At 40.4% G+C, this 24954-nt stretch overlaps 1 protein-coding gene across 1 annotated transcript in view; it reads left to right on the top strand.

The window, feature by feature from the left end:
• SLC35B4 (solute carrier family 35 member B4) overlaps nt 1-13524 on the top strand; it is a 38594-nt gene extending 25070 nt beyond the window's left edge. The window contains exons 5-10 of the mRNA XM_059074413.2: nt 744-825; nt 1040-1100; nt 2618-2727; nt 4082-4157; nt 7308-7383; nt 8234-13524. Of these exons, the coding sequence (XP_058930396.1) occupies nt 744-825; nt 1040-1100; nt 2618-2727; nt 4082-4157; nt 7308-7383; nt 8234-8480 (652 nt within the window). The 3' untranslated portion in view covers nt 8481-13524. The remainder of the gene's footprint in view (nt 1-743; nt 826-1039; nt 1101-2617; nt 2728-4081; nt 4158-7307; nt 7384-8233) is intronic.
• Nucleotides 13525-24954: the final 11430 nt, after the last annotated feature.

Raw genomic sequence — 24954 nt, forward strand, 5'->3', positions numbered from 1 at the left:
TCAGCCAGTTCTGTTGGCCTTTTTCTGAGGCGCTGTGACTAGAACTCTACAAAGTATTTGAGTAGAAAACTTCAGATATAAGGTTCTAACTTCTTTTCATTCCTGTCTGAGGCCTTTTGCTTTATCACCAAGAGCCTGAGAGGGACGTTGATCGATACTATTTTAGTGAATGTGAAATGCCACCGTTATTACTGCTAATAGTCCTATGAGTTTAATATTACTTGCTTTATCCAACGATGCCAACATTCAGAAACAATATTTAAGAGGCATAAAAACAGTACCCCCCCCCCCCGAAAAGGGGCAGTTGAATTCTTTTCTGCATCTGCTGCTTGTCCCTGACGTTCCTTCCGTCCTTCCTCTGCGTGCTGTGTCTCTTCACACTCAGCTCTGGGCCCCAGAAGCCAGGAGAAGCGACAGGCATCCCTTAAGATCTATCAGGCTTTCATTTGGACTCGAGAGCAGGATGGGCTGTCACGTCTGGTCTTTGTTTTCTGGTGAAACCATCTATTGGTGCACAAACTATGGGAAACAAACTGTTTTAAACACCACCAGAAAAGGGCATTGTTTAGAAACTAGTCAGCATCCCGATTCTTTCACGCACAGACTTACGCGGACTCTGCTGGGAAGTGATCCCCGTGATTGTGTTTTGGTGATTTGTCCTCTCCCGAACCATCCGACTGTCGACATCATGTGGAAATGTGTATCTGTGCTTTCCTGAGGTGCTCCTTCTCTTATTTTTGCAGATACAGCGTATTCAAATATACCTCCATTGCCCTGGTGTCTGTGGGGATATTTATTTGCACTTTCATGTCAGCCAAGCAGGTGGTAAGAATCTGTTCACCAACGATTTCTATTCACTACTTGCCTTGGGGGCCCAGGTACTTATTAATGATATAATACATGTAAATGCTCATGTAATACAAGGATTTAAATCTCTGAAAGAGTAGAGGGAAATGGGTAACATAAATATTTCCCTTGTATCGAGGCCCCTTGAATGTAGTTCTGGTCTCTGTACCTCGTATTTTTTCTTATTTCCTAGACCTCCCAGTCCAGCTCGAGTGAGAATGATGGATTCCAGGCCTTTGCATGGTGGTTGCTAGGCAAGTACAGTAATTACAATAAAGCTAATTGCCTCTGCAGTTCTGTTTTCAGAGGTTTCTCCTAAGGGATATGTTGCTTGGCAGGAAGCTTCGGATAAACAAATTATGCCATAGAAGAGAGAGGCACCTGGGATTATATATCTCTGAACCTTAGTGCTCAAGAAACGAAAACAAAAGTCTGTATTCACGGTACCGTGTTCTCCAGCACGGATGCTTTCTTGGTTGCCACTGGTGTAGAATGAAAAGTCTGCGTCTAGTTGCCCATTACACTCTCTGGGAGCAATAGAGTATCATCCATTTCTTTATGATCTGTCTGCTGGGTGGAAGCTTCTACGAAAGGAGGGCACATTACAGCAGTTGACTCTTTCAATTTCCAAGGGACCCATTTCTAAATCTTAGATTTATTTTCCTCGTAAGCTGTTCCACATGGCAATGTTCCCAAACCTGACGGATCATCACAATCTCCTGGGGAGTTTTTAAAAATACAAATATCTCTTTGGTGAATTAATTAAACGACTCCTATAGAGCTTTGCCCTTGCTGTGTACGATAGAGAGGGGAAAGTTAGTGATGGCAATAAGATACTGAGACTGACCAAATGGAAGAAAAGTAGCAGTGAAAGAACTGTATTCTCCTCGCCTCTTGACTTTGAAACTTCATCTCTTTAGGTTGTTGTTCTTAACATAGAAAGCTCTTTATCAGCTATTAGGAAGATACTTTATCCAATAAGAACTTGCAAAAGACATGAACACACAATTCATGGGGACAGAATTAATGTTCAGTAAACTTATGTTCAGCCTTGCTAGTCTAATAATCAAAGAAATGTAAATTGAAACCAAAATGCAGTACCTTTTAATTTTGGTCTCTATATTGGCAAGATAATAAATGATTATTCTCATTGCTGCTGAGGATGCAGTAAGGCAACTATTTTCATATAAACTGCTTATGGTAAATTGACACAGCCTTTCTGGGAAAAAAAAAGTATGTGTATGTATTGAGTTTTTAAAATGTCTACAACCTTTGACTCAGTAATCTCCCTTATGAGAGTTTATCCTAAGGAAATAATCAACATTTTGTTTAAAGATTTATGTACTAGGATGTACATTGATTTTAATGATGAAATAATAGGAAGTAATCTAACCATTCTCCTATTACAAGACATTTAAGTATGGTACATCCACATGATAGAATAATATGCAGCCATACTTTTGAAAAAATTTTAATGAATGACTTGAACGAAAACCCAGGAAAAAGGTCGTGAAGAGAGCAAGATATATATAAAATTATATATTCATTTTGATCCTGTCTCAGCATAAAATATCTACCTAAGTGTATATACAGAGAGAGATAGCAAACTATTTAGGACTGGATGGTAATATTGTGGTTGATTTTTATTTTTTTTAAATTTTGTACCTGTTCCACATTTAGTGTGTAATGTTTGTAGAACTTAATGTTCTTTAAGAAAAGATCTGGAAGTTGGCAAATGCAGGCATCTTATAACTCGGTGTTTGCTTTTTAGGTATTGGAGCACTGACTTTTGCTCTTCTGATGTCAGCAAGGATGGGTATTTTCCAAGAGACTCTGTACAAACAATTTGGGAAACACTCCAAGGAGGCTTTGTTTTATAATGTAAGCAGTTTCTTGAACCCAGGGAAGATGAAAATGATTGAGTTGCTATTTTTATTGTAATAAGTTATTTCAAATGTGATACGTCATCCTTCTGATGTAGTCGAAGGATCAATTTATTGTCCAATAAACCGTTTGGGGGCCCACGGACTTTGGCACTTTTAATAGGCTGCCACAGTTCTCTACACGAGGTGACCATCATCAGTCAGTGTGAGCAGGACATGTCTGCCAACCAGGAACAACCCCAAGGGACAAGGAACCCAGTGTTCCCATAGATGAAATCAAGTTAAAACCAATGTGGGGACCTAGAAAGGGAATAGGAGTTTCAGAAGCCCCAGGCCAAGGAGAATATGTGCGGGCAGGCATTTGGGAGAGTTGGGGAAGACAGAATTTGAGGAGTAAGTCCCTCAGATGGGCTTTATTCCTTTGATGGAGAGTTTAATTCGTTAATTATATACGCTTTTGCCTCTTGTTTGAAACTGCTGATCTAGAGCCACCTCCTCTGACTTTCCTCTTTCTCCTCCGTCTTTTCTGTTGAAATAATGCCCAGCCCCTCCAGGTCATGCTGATTTCATGGCCCCCAGATTCAGTAAAATCTGAGGGATTCCTTCCCTGCCAACCGTTTGTACTGAAGTTGCAGACAAGCACGTTGAGATATTTACTTAGAACCTAGAGTACGCGGCCGAGAATTTTAAAAATGAAGGACCATTCTGTTTGGTTTCCGTGTTTCTTTCAGCACGGCACCTGGTGTGTAGTTAACTGCTTGGGAAACGTTTACTGTGATTCCTTATTATTGTGGTGGTAGGAGTGGTGGGTTGCTGCCAAGCACCTTATCTTTGCTTACCTTTTGTTTCCCCTTCCTCTTCAATCTCTTTTTATTCTTGTCTTCATTTCTTTATCCCTGACTTCATGTTGTCCCCCAATCTCTTTTCCCACTAGTTTCCGGAACTCCCTAAAATCTGCCTGCACATTCCACATAATTTTAAAATCCGTTATATTTGTTGAACCGTTCTCAAAAATAGTAACATGTAGCAGATCCTCTGGGCAGAATTACTGTGTGTTTCAATTTTCCATTCCCCTTTGTTGGGGAAAGGATTGCTGGCTCTATTTTTTTGTTCTGTGTGTAATGACCATCAGACTTCATAGGGCAAGAACTGTAATTTGGGGGTTGATACCATGCCCTACAATGTAAGTGGTCGGTGGCACTGGATACTTTTAACTTAATAAATGAGTCTGACTTGCTTTTCTTGATACTGCTTGTTAAACAACTTGTAAAACTTTCAGTCATTGTAAAGATACTCTAATTCTTCTGTAATGTTTTTGCATTTAAATTTACATGAAATGTTTCTTCCCCTAGCATGCCCTTCCACTCCCTGGTTTCATCTTCTTGGCTTCTGACATTTATGACCATGCAGTTCTGTTCAATAATTCTGGTGAGTTTGGGGTTCTCTAGTAGAATTACCTAACAGTTTCAGAGGCAGCGTCTTCATTTCACTCTCGACTTGACCACTGCTTTTTTCATGATCTTATCCAAATCATCTGTCCCCTCCCCGTTCCACCTTCCTAGAATATAGTGCCATTAATCAGTGGTTGCAGCAGCAAAAGCTTTTTGTAGGCACTTCTCAATTATTTGCAAATGAAGTAAGACAGTATCTTCAAATTTTCTGTTTTGCTGTGGAATTTGTGTTTGCATTTGAATGTGGAAGGTATTATGTTCTGAGAATGCAAACAAATCGTAACAATACTGCAGTGACTGGAGCCGTGAGAAGTTGGGCAGCAGTCCAGCTTCTTTACTCCTGTTCATCCCTCTCTGCTGGGAAAGGCAGTCTGCTCACAGATCCAGGCCGAGCTGCCTCTGAGCAAGGAGGAACAAAAATGATGACGGCTTTTTCCTAGTTACAGGGCAGACAGGCAGCAGAGTAAACAAAATTAGTTCAAATGTTTACAGTGTAAGTTAGCTATTACTTTTTACAGTATTTAATAAAGTAGCTAATAATTGCCAGTTAACTTGAAATAAATTACTGATGTAATCCTATTATCTACTAAAAGACATAGCTTGTTATACAGACAAATGAATACACAAGGAACAAGTACACATTTTTAAAATTAAGTCTTTATGTTGCTCAGACCTAAAATGGTTAAGTGTATTTTGTAGAATGACAGTAGGTGCTGAGTAAACATTTGTTTGCTCTCTGGTCACAAGTTGTGAAGTTGTGACTGTTCTCTGTTTGAGTTTGCAGAACTGCCTGTCCCGTTTGCCTGCGAAAAAGTGTGTGTTGGCGTCAGCGTGTAAGAAAGTTTTTAAGGCTCTGAATTACTCAATCATTTCTGACTTTTTAAAATTGAGGTGTAATTGACATATAGCTGATTTTTGATGCAGTGGTTTTTAAGGTCTCTTAGAGTCCCCACATAGCAAAGGGCTATGGAAATAAACACATTATCAAATTCCTTAGGATTGATATTGATTTAGTTACTAGAATGCTCCTTCTAAAAGTCACAGGGATGGGTATTTTTATAAAATTTTTTTTAAGGTCTGCTTTCAAAAAATTGAGTGTTTAGAATCATTCCTAAGTGAAGTATACATTTTTTTTCTCTTGCTTAAGTGTCTCAGATTGAATGTGTTATCCTTGAATATTCTAAGGGAACTGTACATCTGTCTAAATACTTTATGTCATACTGATTGTCTTTCCTCAGCAAATTGATACAGTGAATCTCTGAAGTTATTAAACAGTAATAACATTTGTTAACTTTCTTTTCATTTCAATACTTGCCAAGTGTTTCAAAGACAATAGGATACCAAATTATGGGGATTTCCCACTAGTCCAGGCATACAATTTTTTTTTTTTTTTTTGTGGTATGCGGGCCTCTCACTGTTGCGGCCACTTCCGTTGCGGAGCACAGGCTCCGGACGCGCAGGCTCAGCGGCCATGGCTCACGGGCCCAGCTGCTCCGCGGCACGTGGGATCTTCCCGGACCGGGGCACGAACCCGCGTCCCCTGCATCGGCAGGCGGATTCTCAACCACTGCGCCACCAGGGAAGCCCCAGGCATACAATTTTAATAAATTATTTATATATATGAATTTTTATTTTTTGCAAAAGAAAATGTTCATTTACTAACCAGATCTCAGCATCACTTTGTTACATTTTCCTCAGTTATGCTGTATAATTCAAGCCCCACAAACAAGTTAGCAATATAAAAAAACCTGACCCTTCGAGGATTACTATGTCCTTATTCTCTGATCTTGGATATTTTATTTCCTCCCACATATTTACTGTGCAAGTCTCATGATATAAAACTAACATAAGAATGTATTTAAAGGAAGGAAAGTTACAGTTCATCACCCTACATGTGAGCTAATTTCATTTTACCAGTTTCCTTCCTGACTCTATTCGCATACATTCTTACATAGTCGTAATCCTTGTGTAGATATAATTTTATACTTGCTTTTTCACTTTCATTCTGAGTTTTTTATATGACTATCTATAATCTTTATGATTTTTTTTTTTTGTCAAGTATATAACACCTCATCTAGTTTGCTTACCTTTGCTTACATAGTCCTTGCTCTATCACTGGTCATTTAGATTGATTCAGAGTTTTTCCTTATTATAAATATGACTGCAAAATATATAAAACTGTTTTCTTTTGAATTAACTAGGATTAATTCCTAAGAATAAGAAGCAATACTTTTATGGCTCCTTAATACATATTGTGAAATTGATTTTTTAAAACAACACCAGGGCTTCCCTGGTGGCACAGTGGTTAAGAATCCACCTGCCAATGCAGGGGATATGGGTTCGAGCCCGGGTCGGGAAGATCCCACATGCTGCGGAACAACTAAGCCCATGTGCTACAACTACTGAGCCTGCGCTCTAGAGCCTGCAAGCCATGACTACTGAAGCCTGTGCGCCTAGAACCCATGCTCTGCAATGAGAAGCCCACACACCGCAATGAAGAGTAGCCCCCGCTTGCCGCAAATAGAGAGAAAAGCCCGCGCACAGCAACGAAGACCCAACACCGCCAAAAATAAATAACTAAATAACAAAACAAAACAAAAAAACACCACTTTATACTATCACCCACTGAATGGCTGCTAGTTCCACTACCACCTTGCCAGATTAGGATATTATTTATAAATGTTTAATTGCTGACTTAATAGATATAGAATGGTACAGCCTTGTATAATTTAGAATTCTTTGATTAAGGATTGCACGTATTTCTAAATGGCATTTAGTTATGGGTTATCTTACATCTTGTGTTACCTGTCAGTTAAGACCATATCATTTTGAACCTCTCTGTGTTTCACAGTCTTTCTCTGAAAAGTGGGCTCCTATTCAGGTGAACGGTAAAGAGTTTATTTTAAAAGTAAAATAAATCATAATTTGTTTTAAGAAGCCAATGTAATGACTCTCGAGGCTGGTGTAGCCTCAAATCAAGGCAAGTAAGTGGTGTATGATCCAAATGTATTTGCAAGAGAAATAACGCTTCTATTTCTATTATGATCATCTGTGTTACTTTGTTCAAAAAGATGAAAACATAAGCTGCCAGAAGTGATACAACTATCTCTCCTCTTAATCTCTGCAGAATTATATCAGGTTCCAGTCGTTGGTGTGATGGTGCCCGTCATGTGGTTCTACCTCCTCATGAATGTCATCACCCAGTATCCTTTGCACACCCCTCTGCCGTATGGCCTTTGCTGTGGTATTTTGGCGTAGGAATGTTTATTCTTCTCTTTTAATAGTGCAGTGCCATGAGTTTCGTTTTTGCCTTGATCTCTTCTGCAGTAAGCAGGAGACAGACAGGCCCATCCAGTGAGCTCCTTTGTTGCGGGAAGACGGGGGGGAAGAGATGCTGGTGGTGTGGAGGGTCAGTAAGTCCCAGGGCACCAGGAAGGAAAAGCTCTGGGTGGAGGTGTAGAAATCAATGGGTAATTAAGGATTAGTATATGACAGAAATGCGCTGTGATTTCTACAGGGAGTTTTCCAGTGTCCTAGGATGTTTCACGAGCTGCCACAAAATCCTGCAAGAAATTTCAAATTAACTAAAACCTAATTTTTAAAATGGCTCTTTGGAACCACTGTTAAGTCCATTATAAAAATCACTGAGTCTTTGAAACACTGAAACAGATTGAGATTGAGCTCATTCCTCTGAAGTCACCTCATTCGTTTGCCCTACAGAGTTCTTTTTGGGAGGAGGCGTGATCACCTTTACCGAGAGCGTTACCTTCTGTCATTACTGGGGAGGCGACTTCTCTGTAAACTCTGGCACGGATCCAGGATAAGAATAAGGGGAGGCTTTCAGGCAGTTTCAAGTTAGGATCCACAGATGGAATGGCAGGCCAGGAATTCTGCAGGATGTTCTAGCAAGGAAGAGCCTCAGGGCAGCTGTAGCCAACCCCCATGTGTTTTGGGTCCTAGAACATGAATGTTGAGGCCAAGAACCTTGCCAGAAGGTTCTCCCACTGACCTCTGGGTTGTCTACAGAAAACCCCCTTAACCCTGCCCCTCCAGGTACGTGTGCATCCGGGGCGTCTTCATCCTGACCACAGAATGCGCCTCCCTCACCGTCACCCTCGTCGTGACTCTACGCAAGTTTGTGAGCCTCATCTTTTCCATCTTGTACTTCCAGAACCCCTTCACGCGGTGGCACTGGCTGGGCACCTTGTTTGTCTTCATGGGGACCCTAATGTACACGGAGGTGTGGAACACCCTAGGGACCACCAAAGGCCAGCCTCAGAAGGAGGCCAAGAAGAACTGAGGCCTTCCTGGAGCAGAGAGACCAGAGGCTAGGGAGCCGGGGGCTGGCCACCATTTCACCTTGGTTCATGCCGAGTCACCCCCCACCCCCCACGTGCCAGAGAGTCCTCAGAGGGACGGACTTCTCAGATTTCTCATGCCTATACAGACCAACATTCGTGGACCCTGAATAGAAGCCCCCAACCCTGAAATAGGAAAAAAGAACAGTTCTCCACTATCGAACAGCCTTTCCATTTGTTGTTTCTACCAAAATGTCAGCACTGTACTTGCTTTTTGAAATCTGAGTCCCCAGAGCTACTAGTTTTACATCCACGGTCTTGGACAAGATTATCCCTGTCCTGATGATTCTCTGCTGTAACAGTCTTTATCCTCCTGTGGCCTTTCCCCTTGTTCCATCACCCCGCCACCCACAGCAGCACTTTTCAGGCAGATGCTCCAGGCACCCCCCCCCCCCACCAGGAACAACTGAGTGGCCGGGTGAACCGAGGCACTGGTGATGCTGGTGGTGCTGGTGATGCTGGGGCTGGGCTTTCTCCTGTGTGCTGGGAAAGAAGCAGGTGTCCCTGGTGACCCCGGGGCAGGAATGGTGGGAATCCTTTCCCACGTTTTTCCTTTTTTTGTTTCTATGCAGAAGTCATATGCTTTCACACCCTTTTGCTTTCTGTAGTTGGAACACACCTGCAGCATCTGTATGGCACGGTGTTAATGAGAGAGAAAGGTTGTGTATGAATTGGGAAAGAGAAGACTTTTTCTGTCTTCTCTCAGTTTTCTGGTTCATTAGCCTCGAGCTGAGATGGTGACGCCAGGATGGCCCAGGAGAAGCTGGCCCCGGGGGCAGGGGCACCCAGAGAGCACAGACAGGCACTGAGGGCGGGCTCCACGTGGGGGGGGAGGTTAAGCCTTTGGAATGCTTCTCAGCCAGAGAGGGTCAGCTCCGCCTGGCAACTCTGACAGTTACGACCAGCCAGGCTAATGAGTGAACCAATATGTTCAGTGGGTGTGGGTGTGGCGTATCAGTCAGGCCAAATCACAATTAAAATGGAAATTTGGGGGGGGGGGGAGGGGGGATGTCATCTTAATGTTCTTGATGGGTATGGGAGTGTGTGTGTTTTGTCATATGTATTAATAGAAACGTGCCCCCCTTTTGCTAATCATTTCAAAGGTCTGGTGTTCCTCCCATGGGATAATTTTGGGAAAGAACAGTGTCAGGATGGCACATGTAGGTGTATGTGTGCTCTCGTGTGGTTTGTGATCACTTGGGAGAAGAGGAGAGCGTGAAAGTCAGTGTTTTTATTTCCTTGTCCCTCACTCAGTTTGGACCTTCATTGTCTCACCCAGGTACGTCTGACCCAGGCCGTCAGACTTACCAGCCCATCTTTTCGCACACAGACAGAGGCCTCTCCTTCTGCGCTGGGTTCAGGTTGCGTTCTTATATGGAGATTTGGCTCTCAGGGTCTCTTGAGCTCACCGAGGGCGTGGTGTGTTTATTTTACTATCTGGAGCTATTCTCTGATGGGTCTGCGAGATAAGTGTCCTAGAACCACCGGGTTGCTTTGGGGAAGTCACTTAGGCTGCTCGGGTTTTTTGTCACATAAAATGTGGATGCTGTTTCTCCACCTGAGTCACAGGCTTTTCAGATCAATTTGTCGTTCTGGACATTGACAGCTGTTCAGTGCCAGTGAAGGTCTACACTAAAAGATGCGGAATTAGGTGTGAACTTGTTCATGGACTCAAAAGGTACTGTAGAGTTCCTCAGACTGATGGTGCTATAAATACCATGTGTTAAATATCCTCTTAAAAACAAGAACAACGAAAGCTACTTTTCTTATTCTTTAATAGAAGAACCTGTCCCCAGGGGCTGTTTGATTGCTGCATATCTGGAGTCTTGACAGGATAACTCCTAACAGGATAGAGCCTTACATGACGTAGTTATCACTTTTTTTATGTTGATGGGAAATATTACAATTTGTAGTTACTGAAACAGTGTTGATGTACACAGACAGCATTAAACCGAGTCCACAGGGTTTTAGATTCTGGCTTTAGAGTGTGTGTGTTCCTCAGTCCGAACACCTCTCCTGGTCTTATTAACAGGAGGATATGTATGGACAGATTAAGGCACTCGTACAGTGAAATGAGCGCATGTAAGAACAGAATGTCTGAAATGCCCTGGGAATTGGTTTTTTTCTCTAGTATTTGGTTATAAGGAAATAAATCTAACAGACACTAGTTAATACTTTTTTAAACAATTTATTCCCCTTGGTTAACTTATTTTTCAATCCAAGTTGAAACTGATTTCAATCCCTGTTAAAAGGGCAAATAAACCGTTTTATCGAGGGTCAGACTCATCCCTAATTGGAGGAGAAATGTCTATTAAATGCCTTTCATCTTCCTCTGGGTCAAGATCATGTAATTGTGTGCCCCAGAGATAGAGGGTTTAGTTTGTTTACAAGAGAGATTGGTGTTTAAGGCATCCAAAACTCTACCCTTAGAACAAAGATCAAATAGCAAATGACTAGCCAGAAAATACAGTGTGTGTGTGTGTGTGTGTGTACGTGTGTACTCACTTCACAGCTTGACCAGAGTTGTGAGGTGCCAGGAGAGTATGGAGGATACTTGAATTATTTTATTTAATGTGTACAGAACCTTTACCACAGTTCTATTACCATATTATAAATGCTTTTGCTTTTTCACTTTTTATTAGGAATTTATTTTTGATCCTTTCTTTTCTTTTTCATCCAAGTAAAACCATTAATGCATTTGATAAGTTTCTATCTAGTTCTAAAGTATTTAGACACAATCCAAATTGTTTTTTCCTTCTTCGTGCCCAGTTACCCAAAATGAATACGGTACTTTAATTGGGTCATTGTGTCGAGTGAAGAAAAACCACGAAAGCTGATCTGTGCCCACCCCTACCAAACCCCTTCCATTCTTCTGGGAAGGTCACCTGATAATTTTTTAGGATTCTAATAAATATCTCGCAGTCATTCCCTGAGCACATTTCCTTCCTCTGCATATTTTTTTCACTTCTGATCCCCCACTTCCAGTTTCTTCAGCAACCTCTGGTCAGTCACGTAGTTTTCTACTGAGCAACACGTATCATCTTGTATCTGTTTATGCCTTTATTCTTTGGGGCCTCTGGGTGTTTCTCTGTGGATTTTTACAGGGTATACATATCTGTGTAGCATGTATCTTGTTATACATTGTTACAAGCATTCATACTAGGGAGGTGTGTCCATAAGGATGCAAATACCTGGCAGAGTATGTGAATGTATATGTACATGAATATGAATGGGATGTAATGTAATGTGAAAATATTTATATGTTCTGTTGCAGCTCAAAGTGGGGCTGAGAATCCTTACCACGTTCCTGTCTATATTTGGAAAGCAGTAGTATCTGTATTTTGCTCATTTTTACCCTGCCTCTGGCTGACTTCACTCTCAGTGCCAAATGCCTGTGGTGAGGGGAGGTGGAAAGCATTAGGTCAGGAGTAATTGTAAACCAGTGAATTAGCTCTGGGCTGGTGGACATGCTCATTGGTGGACAGCTGGCATATCAGACAGTGTAGCAAAGACCTGAGAGATGCACACTGAGAGGCACCCCAACGTAGAGATCTGAAATCAAGATCCTACAATTTGTTGTAGTTTGTTTCTCTTTGGCTAGGAGTAAATAGAATTATGAGCGTTTTGGTCTCAATAGCTTTATTCTGAAAAATGTGCATGGAATTTACCTGTGGCAGTTCAGTCTTGGGTTGAAAGAACTGTCAATATAGATAAAATCAATTTTTATTACAGATGCGTGACCTTTGAAAACGAGTACAAACGGTGTCAGTAAAATAACTAGTCATAAGCATTGGAATATGTTCAGTGTGTACCAGGCTGGGGTGGGAGACTGTAGTGTGCTCTCTCTTTCTAGCAGCTTCCCCACAGTGGACATTGCAGAGAAGGGAGGGACCAGGGTCTGCCTTTTGTCCCATGAATAAATAAACCCTTACCAAGATCTCTTATTCCCTCAAGTTTCTGAGAAACCTTCGAATGGTTCCTGATACCCATTCCCACTCTTCATCAGTTGATTAGCAAGAAAACAAATAGGAGGAAACATTCCTAAGATTCTAAGCCAGAGAGGGAAGGAAGGAAACACACCAGGAGTTGTGGGTATTCGGCTTTTTGTTCTCTGGTTGCCTGGTGGGAGGAGGGCAGAGCATTACAAATTTAGCACCTTCCATCTATTTGATGCTCAGTGCGAGAAGCTGCCCTCAGGGTACCGTTAAAGATGCTTAAAAGTTTTTGGAGTAGGCTGCCTGGGGTGACCCTTACATCTCCAGAGCTGGTATAGTTGGTTTGCATCAGCTGATGCCTAGAGCTCATTGTCTTTTTATCTCCTCGGTTATCATACTGAGACACTCCTCTGAGCTTTACCTACTTAAATCACTAAGATCCTGCAAAATGTCCTCAATTTCAATCAAGTAAGGCAAGCTGTGAGGGTACCAGACATAGGTGTGTGGGGGGGGGAGCTTGGTCTACATTTAGAAGAAATAAGACCCATATTTTTTAAGGGAAAAGTTGTAATAATTCTTTGGCACATTGGATTATTTATAGTTTTTAAGATGTAAAGAAGACTCCTGTGAACTGAGAGAAGTAGTTATTCCCCAACGTGATAAAAATGTCTTTGTGTATCACTTGCAATCACAAATCATTTCTGTGTTAGTTGCTTTCATTCCAGAGAATGGCATCATCCTCCAAAGAAAAAGGTGATGATTTTTAAGTAGGATTTCGTAACAGATGATGTGTTGTGGGGCTGGGGAGGGATGATGCGGATTTGATTTATCCAGCCTCCAGGCTCTTCGCTCATATTGTGATTTAAGAACAGAGGTGGGGGAGGAGGGGACTAGACGGCAGCAGAGTATGTAGAACAGCTAAGACATTAGTGAGTATTCAGATTTTGAGCTGTGTAAATATCATATGTCGGCTTCCAGCCTTACGAGTTATTTGAGCAGAGAGTTACGGAGGAAAGGGACATTTTGTGAATAAAATGTTTTGCCAAACAAATTGAATGAGTCTTTTTACCATGATTTCTTACAAAGAGCTATTTTCTACCTTCAGAAACAACTCATCAGACACCTGGTTTTTTATCTGGAATTGTACAATCATTGCTTTTTAATAAAAGTGATAAATTTCTTGCAGGTGTTTCCAGTCACCATTACCTTTCAAGTGCTTGTGTGCAGTTTCAAAAGCTCTACAATTTTTGCCTTGTATCGTGGTGGGACATTTTACTACAAACGGTGGTAAGCAACGTGTCTTCTAATGCCTTGCAGCTGGATCAATCACAAACCACTTCCCAGGCTACAGGTCAGTTTCTATTTAAGAAATTTAAAGAGGATCGGCTTACTTTGGGAGATTTTAGAGGTTCAGGGCAGTAAGTTTCTGTAGCAAATCTCTCAAAACCTCTTTGCCTTAATAGAAACGTATTTTTGTAATGTTGCAATGGCCAGCTCTCTTTATCTTCCATCTGTTGCCTTTAAATGAATCTTTTTTTTTTTAAAACATCTTTATTGGAGTATAATTGCTTTACAATGGTGTGTTCGTTTCTAAATGAATCTTAATGCAAAAGCAACTTTCAAAGCAGTTTACCACATGCAATCTTTTTTTTTTTTTTCTGCAGTATAGTCGATTTACAATAATATATTAGTTTCAGGTGTACCACAGTGACTCAAAAGTTTTATAGATTATACTCCGCTTATGGTTATTACAGAATACTGGCTGTATTCCCTGTGCTGTAAATATAATGTATCCTTGTAGCTTATTTATTTTATACATAGACATCTGTATCTCTTAATCCCCTACCCCTTTCTTGCCCCTCCCCCTTCCCTCTGCCCACTGATAACAGCTAGTTTATATATATATCTGTGAGTCTGTTACTTTTTTGTTATATTCACTAGTTTTGTTTTTTAGATTCCATATATAAGAGATAACAAACAGTATTTGTCTTTCTCCATCTGATTTATTTCACTAAGTGTAATACCCTCCAGGTCCATCCATGTTGTTGCAAATGGCAAACTTTCATTCTTTTGTTTGGCTGAGTACTGCTCTGTTGTGTATATACACATCTTTATACATTCATCAGTCGATGACACTTAGGTTGCTTCCATGTCTTGGCTACTGTAAATATTGCTGCTATGAACATTGGGGTGCATGTATATTAATGGTTTCATTTTCTTTGGATATATACCCAAGAGTGATATTGCTGGATCATAAGGTAGTTCTGGAGCTTATTTTGAGGAACCTCCATGCTGTTTTCCACAGTGGCTGCACCAATTTACATTCCCACCAACAGTGCACCAGGGTCCCCTTTTCTCTGCATCCTCTCCAACATTTGTTTTGTATGGTCTTTCTGATGATAGCCATTCTGACAAATGTGAAGTAATATCTCATTAGGTCTTTTTTTAAAAAAAAAAATTTATTTATTTATTTTTGGCTGTGTTGGGTCTTCGTTTCTGTGCGCAGGCTTTCTCTAGTTGTGGTGAGCGGGGTCTACTCTTCATCGCGGTGCACGGGCTTCTCATTGTCGTGGCTTCTCGTTGTGGAGCACAGGCTTTAGATGCGCAGGCTCAGTAGTTGTGGTGCACGGGGCTTAGTTGCTCCGCAGCATGTGGGATCCTCCCAGACCAGGGCTCGAACCCACGTCCCCTGCATTGTCAGGCAGATTCTTAACCACTGCACCACCAGAGAAACCCATCTCATTGGGTTTTGATTTGCATTACTAATCTGATGATTAGTGATGTGGACCATCTTTTCATGTGCCTGTTGGCCATTGTATATTTTCTTTGGAAAAATGTCCCATCAGATCTTCTGCCTGCTTTTTAATTGGGTTGTTTTTTGATATTGAGTTGTATGAGCTGTTTATATATTTTGGATATTAACCCCTTATCAATCTTACCATTTGCAAATATCTTCTCCCATTCAGTAGATTGTCTTTTTGTTTTGTTGATGGTTTCCTTTGCTGTGCAAAAGCTTTTTAATTTTTGTTTCCTTTGCCTTAGGACACAGATACAAAAAAAATATTGCTATGATTGATGTCGAAGAGTGCTCTACCTGTGTTTTCTTTTTGGTTTCCAGTCTTACATTTAGGTCTTTAATCCATTTTGAATTTATTTTTGTATATGATGTTAGAGAATGTTCTAATTTCATTCTTTTACACGTAGCTGTCAAGTTTTCACAGCACCACTTATTGAAAAGACTGTCTTTTCTCCACACTTACTGAAAAGACTGTCTTTTCTCCATTATGTATTCTTGCCTCCTTTGTCCTAGATTAATTGTCCAGAAGTGTGTGGGTTTATTTCTGGGCTATTGTGTTCCATCAATCTATGTGTCTGTTTTTGTGCCAGTACTATACTGTTTTGATTACTGTAGCTTTGTAGTATAGTCTGAAGTCAGGGAGCATGATACCTTCATTTCCGTTCTTCTTTCTCAAGATTGTTCTGGCTATTTGGGGGTCTTTTGTGTTTCTGAACAAATTTTAAATGTGTTTGTTCTAGTTCTAGAAAAAAATGCCATAGGTATTCTGATAGGGAATGCACTGAAACTCTAGAGTGCCTTGGGTAGTATGGCTGTTTTAACAGTATCAATTCTTTCAATACATGAACATGGTACACCTTTCCATCTGTTTGTGTTGTCTTCACTTTCATCAGAATCTTATAGTTTTCTGAGTACAAGTCTTTTACCTCCTTAGGTGGGTTTATTCCTAGGTGTTTTATTCTTTATGATGCAATTATAAATGAGATGGTTTTGTTAATTTTGCTTTCTAATGGTTTGGTTTTAGTGTATAGAAATGCAGCAGATTTCTGTATATTAATTATGTATCCTGCAACTTTACTGAAATCATTGATGAGCTCTAGTAGTTTTTTGGTGCTCTCTTTAGGATATCCCATGTATAGTATCATGTAATCTGCAAACAGTGATGGTTTTCCTTTTTCCTTTCCAGTTTGAATTCCTTTTCTTTCTTTTTCTTGTCTGATTGCCATAGCTAGGACTTCCAATATGTTGACTAAAAGTTGTGAGAGTGGGCATCCTTATCTCATTCCTGACCTTAGAGGAATAATTTCAGCTTTTCACCATAGAGTATGATGTTAGCTGTGGGCTTATTGTATATGGCCTTTATTATGTTGAGGTATGTTCCCTCTATACCCACTTTCTGGAGAATTCTTATCATAAATGGATATTGAATTTTGTCAAAAGCTTTTTTTGCATCTGTTGAGATGATCATATGCTTTTTATTCTTCATATGGCTTTTATTCTTCAATTTTTGTTAATGTGGTATATCACATTGATTTTCTGATATTGAACCATTCTTGCATCCCTGGGGTAAATCCCACTTGATCATGGTGTATGATTCTTTTCATGTATTGTTGGATTTGGTTTGCTAGTATTTTGTTGAGGATTTTTGCACCTGTGTTCATCAGTGATATTGGCCTTTGTTTTCTTTTTTTTTTCTGATATCTTTGCCTAGTTTTGGTATCAGGGTGATGCTAGCCTAATAGAATGAGTTTGGAAGAGTTCCTTCCTCTGCAGTTTTTTGGAATAATGTCAGAGGATAGGTGTTAACTCTTTTCTAAATGCTTGGTAGAATTCACCTATGAAGCCATCTGGTCCTGGACTTTTGTTTTGGGGGATTATTTTTTTAAATTATTGATTCATTTAATTACTGATACTGTCCATATTTCTAGTTCTTCATGGTTTAGTCTTGGGAGATTGTATGTTGCTAGGTATTTGTATGTTTCTTATAGCTTGTCCATTTTATTGGCATATAGCTGTTCACAGTAATCTCTTTTCCTTTGTATTTTGTAGTTTTGGTTATAAATTTTTTCATTTCTGATTTTATTGAGTTGATGAGTATAGTTAGAGGTTTGTTACTTTTGTTTATCTTGTTTATCTTTTCAAAGAACCAGCTCATACTTTCATTGTCCTTTTCTGTTGTTTTTTCAGTTTCTATTTCATTTATTTCTGCTCTGATCTTTATGATTTCTTTCCTTCTACTAACTTTGGGTTTTGTTTGTTCTTATTTTTCTAGTTCCTTTAGGTAAAAAGGTTGTTTATTTGAGATTTTTCTTGTTTCCTGAGGTAAGCTTGTATTGCTATAACCTTCCCTCTTAGGACTGCTTTTGCTGCGTCTCATGGATTATGGATCTTTGTGTTTTCATTTTCACTTGTCTCCAGGTATTTTTGAATTTATTCTTTGATTTCTTCAGTGATGTATTGATTGTTTAGTAGCATATTGTTTAGCTTCCATGTGTTTGTGGTTTTTTCAGTGTTTTTTCTTGTATTTGATTTCTAGTATCATAGCATTGTGGTTGGAAAAGATGCCTGATTATGATTTCAGTTTTCTTAAATTTACTGAGGCTGGCTTTGTGGCCTAGCATGTGATTTTTTCTGGAGAATGTTCAATGTGCACTTGAAAAGAATGTGTATTCTGCTGCTTTTAGATGGAATGTTCTATATATAGCTTAACAGCTATATTGTCCATGTGGTCTAATGTGTCATTTAAGGCCAGTATTTCCATATTGATTTTCTGTCTGGATGACCTGTCCATTGATGTAAGAGGGGTGTGTTACTACCATTACTGTGTTACTGTCGGTTTCTCCCTTTGTGTCTGTTAATATTTGGTTCATGTTTTTAGTTGTTCCGACGTTGGGTGCATTTATAATTATAATTGTTATATATTCTTCTTGGATTGATACCTTGATCATTATGTAATGTCCTTTGTGTCTCTTTTAACCATCTTTGTTTTAAAGTCTGTTTTGTCTCAGATTAAGTATTGCTACCCCAGTTTTCTTTTGATTTCCATTTGTATGTAATAACATTTTCCATCCCCTTATTTTCAGTCTAATGTGTGTCTTTATATCTAAAGTGAGTCTCTTTTAGGCAGCATATATACAGGTCTTCTTTTTGTGTCCATTCAGTGACTCTGTGTTGTGTGACTGGAGCATTTAGTCCATTTACATTTAAGGTAATTATTGATAATGTATGTACTTTTGTAGTTCTTTTTTGTTCCTTCTTTTATTCTCTTCCCTTGTGATGATGACTATCTTTAGTGTTATGTTTGGATTCCTTTCTGTTTGTTTGTGCATGCACTACAGATTTTTGGTTTGTGGTTACCATTAGCTGTATGAACCTATATATATATATATGTGTGTGTGTGTATATGTATAATGTGTATGTACATATATATATGCATATACACAAATAAATATGATTAAGTTGATTTCTTAATTTTAAACACATTTTAATAAACCTGACTTTTTACTCTCCTCCCCTCATAATTACTGTTTTGGGCATCATATTTTACATCTGTTTGTTTTGTGCATCCTTTAACTGCTTACTGTGGATATGTTTTCCTACTTTTGTCTTTTAACCTTCCTACTAGCTTTGTATGTGGATGATTTCCTACCTTTACTGTATATTTGCCTTTACCAGTGAGCTTTTCCCTTTCATGGTTTCCATGCTGCCTTTTCTTTTTTGCTTAGAGAAGTCCCTGTAACATTTCTTGTAAAGCTGGGTTGGTGGTGCTGAACTCTTTTAGTTTTTGCTTATCTATAAAACTTTTGATCTCTCCATCATATCTGAATGAGAGCCTTGCCAGGTAGAAGTATTCCTGGCTGTAGGTTTTTCCCTTTCATCACTTTAAATATATTGTGCCACTCCCTTCTGGCCTACAGAGTTTCTGCTGAAAAGTCAGCTGATATCCTTATGGGAATTCCCCTGTACATAACTTGTTGATTTTCCCTTGCCACTCTAAATAGTCTCTCTTTATCTTTAATTTTTGCCATTTTAATTACAATGTGTCTTGGTGAGGTCGTCTTTGAGTTGATCCTGTTTGGGACTCACTGTGCTTCCTGGATTTGGATGTCTGTTTCCTAAGTCAGGGATATTTCAGTTATTATTGCTTAAAATATGTTCTCTGCCTATTCTTGCTCTCTCCTCCTTCTGAGACCTCTATAATGCAAATGTTAGTATGCTGATGTTTTCCCAGAGGTCTCTTATCCTCATTTCTTTTTATTCTTTCTGCTGCTCAGCTTCAGTTATTTCTACTACTCTGTCTTCCAGCTCACTGATCCATTCCTCTGTATCATTTAGTCTTCTATTGATTCCTTCTAGTGTATTTTTTCATTTCAGTTATTGTATTCTTCATCTAGTTTGTTCTGTATATTTTCTAACTCACTCTTTGTTCAAAACATAACTTTTCACTTGGTACTCTCAAGTTCTTTGATTATCTTTATGATCCTTACCTTGAACTCTTTCTCAGGTACATTGCTTATCTCTACCTCACTTAGTTCTTCTGAGATTTTTATCTTATTCCTTTGTTTGGAACATGTTCCTCTGTTACCTCATTTTGCCCAACTTGCTGTTTTTATTTCAGTGTATGGCAGGTTGGTTACATTTCCCGACCTTGCGGAAGTGGCCCTTTGTAGGAGACTTCCTATGAGTCCAAGCAGTGCACGCCTCTCTGGTCCCCAGAGCTTTGTGCTCTAGCGATGCCACCTATGAGGGCGGCGTGGGTCCTTCTGTTGTGGTGAGCTGGCTACTGTGAGAAGTCTGATAGGCATGGCTTGCCCCTGCTCTGGTTGGTTGCCAGGCCCTGCCTCATGTGGAGGCTGCTGGCCACTGGTGGTTACGGCCAGATCATGATGCAGCTTGCTGGGAAACCTCTGAGAGCCCCAGGGCTAATGCTGGCCCACTGGTGGGCAGAGCTGGGTCCCGGAGTCTGGCTGCAAAGCTTTGGGTGTCCCAAAGCTTGTGTTGGCCTGCTGGTAGGTGGGGCCAGGGCCTAGCAGGTCCCAGAGCTTTTGTCTGCCTTCTGCTGGTAGATCAGACTGGTCCTGAGGCTAGAGCAGGCTTGCTAGTGGGTGAGGCCAGAGCTCAGGCAGTTCTAAGTCTAGAGCCTGTGCACTTGTGTGTGGGACTGGGTCCTCTGGTGGGTAGGGCTGTGTCCCTTCCCAGTTAGTTGCTTGACCTGAGGTGTCCCAGTACTGGTGCCTACAGGTTGGTGGGTGGGGGTGAGGCTGGATCCTGAGGCTAATAAGCTAGAGGGAGGATTCCAAAATGGTGCTTGCCGGGACCAGTGTCCACATGGTAGTAAGAGCTCCCCCAAATGGCTGCCGCCAGTGTCTTTGTCCCCAGGGTGTCTACAATGCCTCCTCCCTCTCCAAGATCAGCAGGTATGTCTGCCCCAGGTCCTGGAGCATGCCTCCTCCCTCTCCAAGATCAGCAGGTATGTCTGCCCCAGGTCCTGGAGCATGTGAGATTTTGTGTGTGCCCTTTAAAAATGGAGTCTATATTTCCCACAGTCCATTGGGTCTCCTGAAAGTAAGCGCCACTGGCCTTCAAAGCCAAACGTTCTGGGGACTCATCTTCCCAGTGCAGAACCCCCCAAGGTGTGGAGCCCTCTGTGGGGCTCACATCCCTTGCTCCTTCGGGAGCACCTCTGCAATTATAATTATTCTCCCATTTGTGGATTGCCTACACAGGGGTGCGGATCTTAACTATACTGCGACTCCACCCCTCCTACCCATCAGGTTGTTCCTTCTTAATCTCTTTAGTTCTAGAAGATGTTTTCAGGTTCCAGTCTTCTTCATTAATAGTTGTTCTGTAAATTGTTTTAATTTTGGTGTACCCATGAGAGGTGAGCTCAGGGTCTTTCTACTCTGCCATCTTGAGCCTGTTCCCCAGTTTATATTTAATTATGTTAGTGGCCCCTAGGTACAGAACACTAAAAGAATAAAACAAATAGATTTTGCACGAAATATAGCATAATTAAAATTCATCTCTTTAAGAATCAGCACAGATGAGGGAGACAAGATGGCAGAGTAGAGGGAGGTGAGCTCAACTCCTCTCATGAGAACACCAAAACTACAACTTACTGCTGAACAACTATCAACAGAAAAACACTGGAACCTACCCAAAATTATACTGTACATCCAAAGCCAAAGGAGGAGAAGCCACATCAAGATAGTAGGAGGGACGTATTAGCAATAAAAGCAAATCTCATACCTGCCAGGTGGGCTACCCACAAACTGGAAAATAAATATTTCGCAGAGGTTCTGTCACAGGAGTGAAAGTTCTGAGCCCCACGTCGAGCTCCCCAGCCTGAGGGTCTGGCATCAGGAGAAGGAGCCACCAGAGCATCAGGCTTTGAAGGCCGGTGGGATTTGACTGCACGAATTCCACAGGACTAGGGGAAACAGAAGCTCCACTCTTGGAGCGTGCACACAGGGTCTCATGCACACCAGGACCCAGGGGAAAAAGCAGTGACCTCAGAAGATCCTGGGCTCAACCTAACTGCTGGTATTTGAGAGTCTCCTGTGGAGGCAGGGGGTGGCTGTGGCTCACTGCGGGGACAAGGACACTGGTGGCGGTAGTTTTTGGAAGTGTTCACTGGCGTGAGCCCTCCTAGAAACCACCGTTTTCTCACCAATACCTGGCCCCGGCCAACAGCCTGTAGGCTCCAATGCTGGATACACCAACCAACCAATAGGGTGGGAACTGCCCCACCCATCAGCAGATAGGCTGCCTAAAGTCATCCTGAGCCCACAGCAGCTCACTAAGCACCCCTTGACACAGCCCTGCCCGCCAGAGGGACAAGACCCAGCTCCACCCACCAGCGGGCAGGAATCCACTCACCAGGAAGCCTGCACAAGCCTCTTAGACCAGCCTTATCCACCAGGGGGCAAACAGCAGAAGCAAAAAGAAGTACAACACTGCTGCCTGCAGAACGGAAACTGCAATCATAGAAAGTTAGACAAAATGAGATGGCAGAGGAATATTTCCCAGATGAAGGAACAGATAAAACCCCAGAACAACAACTAAGTGAAGTGGAGATGATTGATAGGCAATCTACCCAAAAAAGAATTCAGAGTAATAATAGTAAAGATAATTCAAATCTCAGAAAAAGAATGGAGGGGCACACTGAGGAGATACAAGAAATGCTTAACAAAGAGCTAGAAGTTCTAAAGAACAGAGATGAACAATATAACTGAAACGAAAAATACACTAGTAGGAATTAATAGCAGAATAAATGAGGCAGAAGAATGGATAGGTGAGCTGCAAGACAGAATGGTGGAAATCACTGCTGTGGAAGAGAGTAAAGAAATGAGGACAGTGTAAGAGACCTCTGGGACTACATTAAATGTACCAACACTTGTATTGTAGGGGTCCCAGAAAGAGAAGAGGGAGAGAAAGGACCTGAGATAGTATTTGAAGAAAACTTCCCTAACATGAAAGGAAATGGTCACCCAAATCCAGGAAGCACAGAGAAATGTAAGGAGGAACACACCAAGACATAGTCACCAAATTGACAAAAATTAAATACAAAGAAAAAATATTAAAAGCAACAAGGGAAATCCCATAAGGTTATCAGCTGATTTTTCAGCAGAAACTCTGCAGGCCAGAAGGGAGTGGCACGATATATTTAAAGTGATGAAAGGGAAGAACCTACAACCAAGAATACTCTACCTGGCAAGGCTCTCATTCAGATTCGACAGAGAAATCAAAACCTTACAGACAAGCAAAAGCTAACAGAATTCAGCACCATCAGACCAGCTTTGCAACAAATGCTAGAAGAACTTCTCTAGGTGGAAAAGAAAAGGCCACAAACAGAAAAAAGAAAATTACGAATGGAAAACTTTACTGGTAAAGGCAAACATACAGTAAAGGTAGGAAATCATCCACATACAAATATGATATCAAAACCAGCATTTGTGCAAAGGAAGAGTATAAATGCAGGATATTGGAAATTCATTTGAAATTAAAAGACCAGCACGTTAAAACAGCCTTGTATATACATAGACTGCTATATCAAAACCTCATGGTAACCACAAACAGAAAATCTACAACAGATACACACACACACACACACACACACACACACACACACACAAAGGAATGTGGACACAACAATAAAGTTAGTTATCAAATCACAAGAGAACAAAAGATGAAGGGGAGAAAAAAGACCTACAAAAACAATTCCAAAACAATTAACAAAATGGCAATAAGAACATACATATTGATAGTTACCTTAAACATAAATGGACTAATTGTTCCCACCAAAAGACATAGACTGGCTGAATGGATATAAAATCAAGATCTCTATATATGCTGTCTACAAGAGACCCACTTCAGATCTAGGGACACATACGGACTGAAAGTGAGGGGATGGAAAAAGGTATTCCTTGCAAATGGAAATCAAAAGAAAGCTGGAGTAGCAATACTCACATCAGACAAAATAAACTTTAAAATAAAGAATGTTACAAGAGACAAAGAAGGGCACTAATTAATGATCAAGGGATCAATCCAAGAAGAAAATATAACAATTGTAAATATTTATGCACCCAACAAAGGAGCCACAAAAGGGGAAATTGAAAGTAACACAATAATAGTGGTGGACTTTAACACCCCACTTACACCAATGAACAGATTATCCAGACAGAAAATAAGTAAACACAGGCCTTAAATGACCAGATGCACTTAATTGATATTTATAAAGCATTCTATTGAAAAGCAGTAGAATACACGTTCTCTTCAAGTGCACATGGAACATTCTCCAAGATTGATCACATGCTGGGCCACAAAGCCAGCCTCAACAAATTTAAGAAAATTGAAATCATATCAAGCATCTTTCCCAGCCACAACTCTATAAATCAACTGCAAGAAAAAAAGAAAAACTGCAAAAAAAGTAAAAACGTGGAGGCTAAACAATATGCTACTAAACAACCAGTGGATCACTGAAGAAATAAAAAAAATACCTAGATACAAATGAAAATGAAAGCACGATGATCCAAAACCTATGGGATGCAGCAAAAGTAGTTCTAAGAGGGAAGTTTACAGCAATACAGTCTTACCTCTGGAAACAAACCAAAAAAATCTCATAAAAAAACCCTCACCTTACACCTAAAGCAACTAGAGAAAAGAAGAACAAACAAAACCCAAAGTTAGTAGAAGGAGAGAAATCAAAGATCAGAACAGAAAGAAATGAAATAGAGACAAAGAAAACAATAGAAAAGATCAATGAAACTAAAAGCTAGTTCTTTGAAAAGATAAACAAAATTGATAAATGTTTAGCCAGACTCAAGAAAAAAAAGGTAGAGGGCTTAAATAAATAAAATTAGAAATGAAAAAGGAGAAGTTACAACAGACATCACAGAAGTACAAAGGATCATAAGAGACTACTGCAAGCAACTCTATGCCAATAAAATGGGCAACCTAGAAGAAGTGGACAAATTCTTAGAAAGATAACAATCTTAAGACTGAACCAGGAAAAAAACAGAAAATATGAATAGACCAATCACAAGTACTGAAATTGAAACTGTGACTAAAAAACTCCCAACAAAAGTCCAGGACCAGACTGCTTCACAGGTGAATTCTATCAAACATTTAGAGAAAAGTTAACACCTATCCTTCTGAAACTATTCCAAAAAATTATAGAGGAAG

Source organism: Kogia breviceps, chromosome 9 (genome assembly GCF_026419965.1).
Source record: "Kogia breviceps isolate mKogBre1 chromosome 9, mKogBre1 haplotype 1, whole genome shotgun sequence".
In the NCBI taxonomy this organism is placed as follows: Eukaryota; Metazoa; Chordata; class Mammalia; order Artiodactyla; family Physeteridae; genus Kogia; species Kogia breviceps.